This window comes from Trachymyrmex septentrionalis, unplaced genomic scaffold (assembly GCF_001594115.1).
Source record: "Trachymyrmex septentrionalis isolate Tsep2-gDNA-1 unplaced genomic scaffold, Tsep1.0 scaffold2, whole genome shotgun sequence".
NCBI lineage: Eukaryota > Metazoa > Arthropoda > Insecta > Hymenoptera > Formicidae > Trachymyrmex > Trachymyrmex septentrionalis.
Window position 1 is genome coordinate 2,331,630 of NW_017305179.1, and position 9,555 is coordinate 2,341,184.

General features: G+C 29.3%; 3 protein-coding genes across 4 annotated transcripts in view; 2 read left to right on the forward strand and 1 right to left on the reverse strand.

The window, feature by feature from the left end:
* The window catches only part of LOC108747365 (sodium-independent sulfate anion transporter-like), a 4,549-nt gene extending 2,757 nt beyond the window's left edge, over positions 1-1,792 (forward strand). The window contains exons 6-10 of the mRNA XM_018484786.1: positions 201-362; positions 520-660; positions 1,011-1,156; positions 1,260-1,412; positions 1,568-1,792. Coding sequence (XP_018340288.1) covers positions 201-362; positions 520-660; positions 1,011-1,156; positions 1,260-1,412; positions 1,568-1,792 — 827 coding nt within the window. The remainder of the gene's footprint in view (positions 1-200; positions 363-519; positions 661-1,010; positions 1,157-1,259; positions 1,413-1,567) is intronic.
* Positions 1,793-2,970: 1,178 nt separating this feature from the next.
* On the reverse strand, positions 2,971-8,038 carry LOC108747547 (putative uncharacterized protein DDB_G0282133). The gene is made up of 4 exons (XM_018485109.1): positions 7,914-8,038; positions 6,048-6,434; positions 5,711-5,916; positions 2,971-5,548 (listed from the first exon to the last, which is right to left on the reverse strand). Exons 1-4 carry the CDS (start codon positions 8,036-8,038, stop codon positions 3,009-3,011), a joined length of 3,258 nt encoding a protein of 1,085 aa, XP_018340611.1. The 3' UTR covers positions 2,971-3,008.
* A 391-nt stretch (positions 8,039-8,429) lies between these two features.
* Positions 8,430-9,555, forward strand: part of LOC108747328 (sodium-independent sulfate anion transporter) — a 9,347-nt gene continuing 8,221 nt past the window's right edge. For both annotated transcript variants that reach the window (XM_018484722.1, XM_018484723.1), the window contains exon 1: positions 8,430-8,639. The gene's annotated coding sequence lies outside the window, so the exon portion shown is untranslated. The remainder of the gene's footprint in view (positions 8,640-9,555) is intronic.

Here is a 9,555-nt window from a genome sequence, read left to right on the forward strand (position 1 = left end):
GCTCTGGTGATAACAGCTAGAAAAATTGCGCCTATATATGTATTATATATGTTAATGATGCAAATGAGTTAATCGATTTTATATCATTTGACTTCATTGTCCTCGGATATGCTAAGTCGTGCGTAATATAATATATGTATTCAATTATTTATATATATATAAAAGCATTTTCTTGAATATTTCTCTCATTGTTTTTAAAGCACAAGGCATGCCTTTAGACGCCACGCAGGAAATGCTGACTCTCGGACTATGTAACGTGGTTGGTTCATTCTTTCAGTCGATGCCTGTTACAGGATCTTTCTCGAGAAGCGCAGTGAATAATGCTTCTGGTGTTAGGACACCTTTAGGTGGCTTCTACACGGGTGAATTTTACTGACATTAAATAGCACTTACACATTCTTATTAACAATTAAACTAAAATAAATTAAGCACTATCATATTATGGGAAGAATAATGCACGAATCTCTTTAAAAAAAAAAAAAAAGGAAAAATATTAATGAAAATGATAAATAATTTCAGGTATTCTAGTCATACTTGCGCTAAGTTTGTTGATACCATATTTTTATTATATCCCAAAGGCGACACTGAGCGCTGTTATAATTAGCGCGGTGATATTTATGGTAGAAATTGATATAATAATTCCAATCTGGAAGTGCAATAGTGAGTGAAAAAAAAAAATATATATATATATTCAAAACAATTAATCTAGATAACATGCGTATCTAATAAAGATTTTCTGAAGAATTATGCTTGTTAGATTATATCGGTAGGCTTAAATTCGTTAGCAGAACATGAGTTTAATTGCACAGTTAATATTGTACAATAATTGTACAGTTAATATTTGTTAATATCAATCCGCCACAATATTCTGTTCGAATCTATTGTTAAACTGTTGGAGAAGGGGGGGGGGAGCATGCTGCTAACATTTTGTTCATTGTGATAATTCATTGAATAAAAAATGTATACTAACTGAAATTTTAGCACAAATAAAATATTATTTTTCTTTATAGAACGTGATTTAATACCGGCATTTATTACGTTTCTTGCCTGTTTATTTGTCGGAGTTGAGATGGGAATTTTGATAGGTACGATATTAGATCTGGCGATATTGATATATCTCAATGCGCGGCCAACGATAAATATTGAACATAGAAACGTAAGAAAATGGAACTGTGTCTCTGGATTTAGATAATATATACTTATTAAGAAAAATTTTTTACATTAAGAATTATAAATGATTAAAAATTTTCTTTCTGCAGATCTCAACAACAGACTACTTCTTAGTTCGTCCTACCGCTGGAATTTTATTCCCTGCGGTAGATTATTTGAGAATGTATCTAACGAAAAATTCCGGTATGAATGTCGTATTAGATTGTGAACACATCGACAAAATAGACTTCACTGCCGCACAGGTTTTGAAACAGTCATTTATAAAATATATCAATGAAAAAGGCATTTTGAGAATATAATTTATAATTAATATAATGTAAAATTAAAAATTGGTCTATAAATACTCGTACATCTTATTCTTAAAATATTTATTAATCTATTGATGTATTATTTTTAGGGTCTTAATATGACGATAAATGACTTCAGGAAAAACAACTGCCAATTAATAATGCTACGACCAAATCCTGAGATTTTATCGAGTATACAATCGCTGTCTGACAAGCAAATCTTGACAGCGAGAAATGAAATCGATTTAATTGCAATTTTAGGAAAGCCTAAACGCGTGACACTGAATGACATGGTCATTTCTGACACGAATGAACAGGCCTCTACATGGCTGTGATATATATATATATATATAACATGTAATGTTAAATATATAAAATATAAATATATACATACTCGTATATAAAACAAATCACGTAATTTAATTTGTATATACTATGTCACAATCAGTACATACATTAACTAATAAGTGTATACATTTACTAAAGTTAATACTTTGACTATGACAATTTTAATCAATCAAACAATTTCAATCAAGCATACATAATGAGATTTTTGTACGTTTAAGCTGATTTGTCTTTCTTCATTACAAGTGTTAATAATAAAGTTAAGAAGTGTAACAAATAAATGTTTATTATTTTTGCTTCTTTTATTTGAATGTGTATATAAATATTTAATTAAATTTTTTTATGAGTACCTGTGTGCATTCATTTTCATCATGATAGACTATGAATTTAACGTGTATAAAAAAAAACGAAAATTAGAGGTTATTAAGGAATTATAAACAATGTAATATAAATTAAGCAATGTAGAAATATCAAAACATATTGTATTTATTTCATAAAACCAGTCCAGAAAAAATAAACTATACCATCTTTGTTAACAATACAGTTTAAACACAAAAATAAGATAGAAAAATAAAGTACAAGCAGAATATATATTTTTCTGAAATATTTCATCTTAAAATTATAAGAAATCAAACATACGAAAAATCTTACATGCTAAATATTTGTTGAACAACATTTCTAGTAACTGATTTACATATCTAGCGATTCGTAACCCATCTGTGAAAACTTACAGATTTAAACAAAACTTTATATATTTATGAACGTAGTATATCATACTTAAGCGAGTCTTTAGATGAAAGAAGAGCACCATTTTGGGTTTGATAATCACAAAATATGATATAAATCTAAACTTAATAATACATTTATAGTTTTCTTAACATCTAGCATAATATATATTATAAGAATTTTCTATCTTAATATTATAACTGCTTGTTATATAAAAACATATTCTTTTAAACATCAAAAATAGAAAAGGAGATGGTAAATTATGATTTGTAGTAGATCATAGTAAATGTATAGTAAATGTAGAGTTATAATCTCATTGAATAATTCGGAAAATTTTGCTGCTGATTCTCTTTCTAAGATTTATAAGAGGTAGAATATTGTAAATTGTAAGGTAAATTATTTTGAAATAAATTTGTTTTGCATGAAGAATGTATATGTATATTTTATACTATAGCTCAAACTCTTGGTCTAGATTTATTTTTATGTTTTTTTAGTTTTATATGTACCACGGCCAATACTAACAGGATATGTATATTCATTCGGAAAATCTTGAAAAGTTGTATTTCTGCGAAAACCGCCATTATACCTTGGTAAAGAGGGTGGCGGGCGATATCCTGAGTTTGATCTCATCTTGAACTCTGGTTTAAATACTCGTGTCGCAAATTGATCACTTTGATTTGAAAGATTTACATTGCTCGTCACAAATTCTTTCGGAGATATTATTGGAGGAGTGTCTTCTGATGCATTATCATCACAAATAAAATCTTGTACCTGACCTTTCGGATTTTTCATATAATTTGTCATATTTTGCTTATAATATTTCTGATTTGGACAATATGATGTGTTGCCCTGATTTGTGGCAGGCATATAATTCATACCTTGTTGTGATTTCGAATACGAAACTGATGCTACATATTGAGGAACATCACAAACTGTTCGACAATTATCTTGATGTTTCTTGTAATAATAATTGGATTTCATCGGAACATTATCGACAGAGTTTCTTGCTTGTACAGCGCACGTGTTTGTATCATGATATGTATCTCTAGCATAACTATTCATTTGCATATAAGGATTATGTTTATGTTGCTGATCAATCACAGAGCTGTTAAAATTATTTGACTGATTATGATGAGGGAACGTATAATTCGTACACGGAGAATTATACACAACGGGCACTGAATATTGTAATTGTGAATTCCATGTTTGCATATATGGGGATGGTGCATATATTACTGGATGCGATACATAGTCCATTGTATTATTAAAATCATCAGGACCAAAAGTTGCAGAATTGTAAATGTGCATCATTGGTTGCGTCGCAACGTATGGATGTTCAATGTGATAACTGTCTTGTATCGAGGAATTCCATCTAGACTGGTTAGTCTGACATGACGACACAGAATGGCCAGGAAAATCAGAAGTCATAACAGGTCTCTGCTGTATGTTCGGTCCATATCTATACAGTACATTTGAATTTTCTCTATTCATTGTGGTTTCGAGCGTAGATGTACCGGTGACCCTATCATCATTTGATATTTGTGTTTTGCTATAGGGTGATGCGTTGAAAGTATTTGGAATGTGCGACAACCTCATCGCATCATTAACTGAGAAATGTTGATCATAAAATTTGCTATTATTTGATTCCCATGACGACTGTCCTCTTAAATTTCCTGTTTGAGTAAAAGTTTGTTGTGTATTAAAATGCATATTTTGAATAGATTGTTGTAAACTCATAATTGCTGCGCCTTTCTGCATAGCGTTGTCAGGGGATTGATTCCAAGTAATTTGACTGTTTTCTAATTGATTTACATCATTCACGCGTTGCATATTTTCTTGCTTTAATGAATACTGATGTATCGCATTGGTTTGTGAGTCTGTAGCACATTTATCAGAAGGTAGATTAGACGAATGCTTAAGTGGTTTGATATCTTCTTTATTCGTTTCTCTGTGTTGCTGGCCAACATCAACTTTAGAGATATTCATTTTTTCACAATACTGTTCTGATATTGTAGATTCTTGGTCCTTATTTCTTATATTCATATTTTCTTTACTTTGTATTAAATGTGTCTCTACTTTTATAGATTTTGTATCATTTTTATCGTTAGACAATAATGTATCTACTTCATGTACATTTGTCGATTTTACATTTGGCGGTTGAATTATTTCTTCTTTTTGCGTTGTGCAACTTTCCAAATTGCTTGTGTCAAATTTTTCAGTTCCTGTATTTGATTTTGTAAATGCATTGGTAGATGTAAGCTCTTTCTTCATAACTTTATGTTCGGCACTGTCATTACGATTCCTATTAAATTTTGGATTATTATATGCATATGATGAATTTCTTCCATACATTGGAGCTTGTCCTGTTCTCGGAACATTTTGCATTGGCTTGGAGAATGTTGAATTTTTATATTGCGTAACAAATGCAGTATTTTTTCTAAAATCATTGCGATTTGCTTTTTGATCGCTTTGAAAATTTTGTTCATTAACAACTTTTTCATTCTTTCTTTCAGATTCATTTAATGGTGAATTGAGATTTCCTGATACATGTATTGATTTCTCAATTTTATTTTTATCATCAGAAAAGTTAGACGTAGATGCATTCTTTTTAAAAGACTCTTGACCTTTTAATTTTGATGGAAATTGTTTTGTGTGTTTTGGTAAAGTTTTATCTTTGTTTAAATTTTTACTTTGACATACTATATCAGTTGTCTCAAAATCTGTTTTCACTGAGTTTGACTTTTTTATCTCCTTTTCTGTTCCATTTCTTGAAACATTGCGTTGTTTTACAAATTCTTGTTTCCTTATGCATGTAGTATTTTTTGCTTTATGCTTATTATTAAAGTGATCCCTTCCATTTTTATCAGTAGTACTCAGTAACTTTGATGAATTAGAAATTGTTTTCTTAGAATCGCTACTACTAGGATTGTATGCGGAAGGTTTTTCATTGTCTTTAATTAAATTTGTATTACTTCCAGTCTTAACACTTGTTTTTGTAATATTATTTTTTACATATCCATCTAAAAATGGAATAGTTTATATATATATATATATGTATGTGTGTGTGTGTGTGTGTGTGTGTGTGTGTGTGTGTGTGTGTATACATGTATAATACAACTAGATACTATATTACAATATAATACAACGAAATTACATAAATCATATTTCGCATATAAATTTACCTTTATCATTTGCTTCTGTTGAAGCTTTACTGCTTTCTACATCAGCTATTTTGCAAGTTGAATTTTGTTCATTGTTTACTTTTGACATACAAAGTGTTACTGATTTGGAATCGTTATTATTACCATCAAAATGTTTTATTAATTTTGGCTCTTTTGTGTCTTCATTAATTTTTTGTGACTCGGAAAGATTTGTACATATTGTGTCCCTAATTTATTGTAAATATAATATATAATAAATATATAAAATATAAATATAAAATATAATATATAAAATATATAAAAAAGATATTAAAGTAACATATTGATAATAATTAAGTTAAATTTTTTTATAACTTACTGTACGATATCTTTGGTATTGTTCTCTGATGTATTTGATTGATCTTTATACTCCTTATTTATACAAAATTCAGCTTCCAGTTTTGCTGTCACAATACTTTCCACAATACTTAACATATCTTCTTCATTCTTTTGATCAGCCAGGTTATCTGCATTTGAAAATAAATTGGCTGTATCTATATCTTTGTTCCAAATATTCTCATCTTTTTCTGGCATTGTATCATTAAATAAATCTGTTTTAAGCATATCGTTTATTGAAGAATATTTATCAGGTTCTTTAACTGCATATATCTTGATAGTTTCAGCCAGTTCTGAAACTTTATCTTCTATTTTCTTTTCCTCATCTTGATCTTGTACTTGCTTATAGACAACAGCTTTTATCTTGTCGCTGTAATAAAAAATCAATGTAAAAATAATTTTAAAGCACAATGTAGACACAACGTTACAAAATATACCTTTAATCCATCTCCTTATATATCAGCTAGTAAAAATTTAGAAAAAAATACATATGTATATTAATATAAATTATAGAAAATGTACATAGACTATTTCAGAGCTATAGATGGTATGTTAAAAGTTTAGTGTGATAAATATAGAGAAAATTTTATTTATTAACATTTCTTAAGCCTAATTTGTATTAACTCAAATGCTCCAATGCCATATTCCAATATTTATAGCTAAAAAAAAGTAACATTCTGAAATATCCTGCATATGCATAATAGATATATGCATAATATATAAATATGTTATACAGTATATAATTTATATAATGCATAAAACATAAGTTACTTTTTCTATTATATTATACAAGCAAGAAGATTGTATATTAACAATATTGCAATTGGAATAGATGCTAACAGAAGATTAACATAAAAAACTAAATTATTGATAATTCGATTGAAAATAAAACATTAAAAAAAACTTATGAAAAGACAAGACTATATGTTAATACACAACACAAAAATATGTTCTAAAACAAAGAAAAAAGGGTTAAAACATACGGATTTGCTGAATAAGATGTATTTTTCAGCCATTGCATATTATGTAGCTTGCTGAGTGTTGCTTTCCGCTCTATGTCGGAAGTCTTTTCTAAATTTTCAACAGCGTAATCCATTATACCTATCACAAATATATTCATAAGACTAAATATTGCGCAATGCTTAAACTTAAATTTATATATTTTTTGAATGCCTTTACATCCTTTACAAATTGTGCTTAAAAAATATTTTAGTAGTTATATTTAGGTTATATAAAGATAAACTTGTAATAATAATGAAGCAAAAGTTATTAATTATTTCAGTCTATATTGTTTTCAATCAGCTTTCAATTATTCATTCATCATATTTCTCATAATTTAGGTTATTTAAAACAGTTTATAGAAAACTCAACCATATAAAAAGTAACCCAGAATTTTATATAGTATTAGAGAAACAAATTCTATTACAAATATGGCATTTATCAGCATCTATGATTTAGGATAGATATTAAATAAGAATTAGAAGAAAAAAATAATTCGGCCAAAGGATTACAAAATATTGTTAGTACGATAGCAGAGCAAGGAGAGTAAAGACAAGAGATCTGAATAATATTAAACCAGTCACCTCTGAACAAAAACAAACAAATTCTGAAAACTTTCTGCCAAGCCCTTATAACTGACCTACTTTTTACAGATTCTCGTATAATCGGCTCCCCTAATGTTGTTTCCCCAACGTAAACATAAACAGGTAATATTATCGTTCCATACGCACATAGGCTATCCGGCGAATTTCGAAAACGATAGAATTTACGTTACACAATGTGAACCGATGTGCCGAGGACACGAAATTGTAGAGCAAAGTGATTACAGCGTGAAAATAATCTCTCTCACCTTGCCAGCTTGCAATATTCACCGAGGCGATTGAGGCGATCCAACGTCGAATTACACAGCGCCCAGTAGAACCGGAAAGAATGTTGCCCCTGCCCTGATACAGATACAGACGATACGGACGCCATAAACAGAATTGCCGTAAGAAAATTTCAAAAATTCCTCTATTAGTTACCTCGCTACTTACCAAGTGCGCTGATTGGCTGCCGAAGAGGGGAGTCTTCTTTCCGTAGAGTTTTTCATCGGTGAGTAAAGTCTGCTGCACACAATGTGATTTTTTTTTCGTACTAGATCGCATGCGTAAATTGCTAGAAATTTTGCGTGCTGCGTGGGGTAATTCTCCCCGGCTAAATAGTAACTGAATGTGATTGGTTGAATCTGGTTGTAGCCAAAAGCGAGAACCAATCACATTCGGTGTTGCTGCTGTGAGTGATATAAGTATAGACTGCTCTAGTTGCTTTTCGTTTTTCATAATTGGCGACTCTGTCGTTGACAAATTGTGGATGCTGTCGTGTCATCGACGTTGCCGTGACAAATGCCGGTTGAGATAATTGCCGATATGTGTTCGTAACTAACTTTGGCGGTACAGTTTTTCTTAACAGAATTTTATAAGATTTTTATGTACACAAATTTTATTACATCTCGAATACATGTGAAACGTAAATGTTCTGTGCTCCGAACTACGAATTTGTGACATATTTCAACGAAATCCATCCAGAACAGATTTCCGTAAGTTTCTAAAGGTTAAGAGGTCTATTCTATAACTCTTGTAACTGATTGTAACTACAGTTAATTAAGAATTGCAAAATAGGCCCCTTAATGTAATAAATTACAGTCTTTATCGGAATATCATCAATGAACGATTAAGTGATTGTATCACTATTTTTTAATTATTTATTTTATTTGTTTAATTTATCTTATCTGTTTTATTTGTTTTCGATTAAATAGAAGCGGGTACTTGAAAATTGCTGAAACTAATGGCTGTTATTTTCTATCGATTGAAAATGAAAATGGGACACTACTCTGCAAAAGAAATTTGTGATGTTATTAGTGTATGGTGCAGAAAGAATACATATATTTATTATATATTTATAAACTTGTAGAAATGCACATCAAAAAATTGAAAATCTAGTTAATTGGCTCAGTGATATTGTTCAGAAAATCATGGCCTTGATAGCCATTTCTATATGAAAGAAATTTTTTGAAAGTAAAGTACCCCTCCATTATATAAATTCAGTTGATCACTTTGAAAATATATCGATCATTTAATCAGACAAATTGTTGATTTTTTTAAATAATACTTATTTTTACATATGTACTAATGAAAATGATGAGTTTTTTTTCTATAGTTTGGTACTTAATTTATTTCATTTTGTGCACTCATTAAATAATTTGTTCAAACAAAATAATAGCTATTTAGTTTCAACAAACCTTTTGATGATCACATTATGTATTGTCTTTTATTCATGATTATATATATATATAACTGTTTTATTTTTGAAATATTATATAAAACGTGTAGAAATATTATATAAATTTATGTTAGAATATTTACTTTAACTGATTTTAATTTTTACTAAGACACAAAAGCACATATCAACATGACACAAGTATTTCAGTAAAATGGTTGATTTGGAGAGACAAG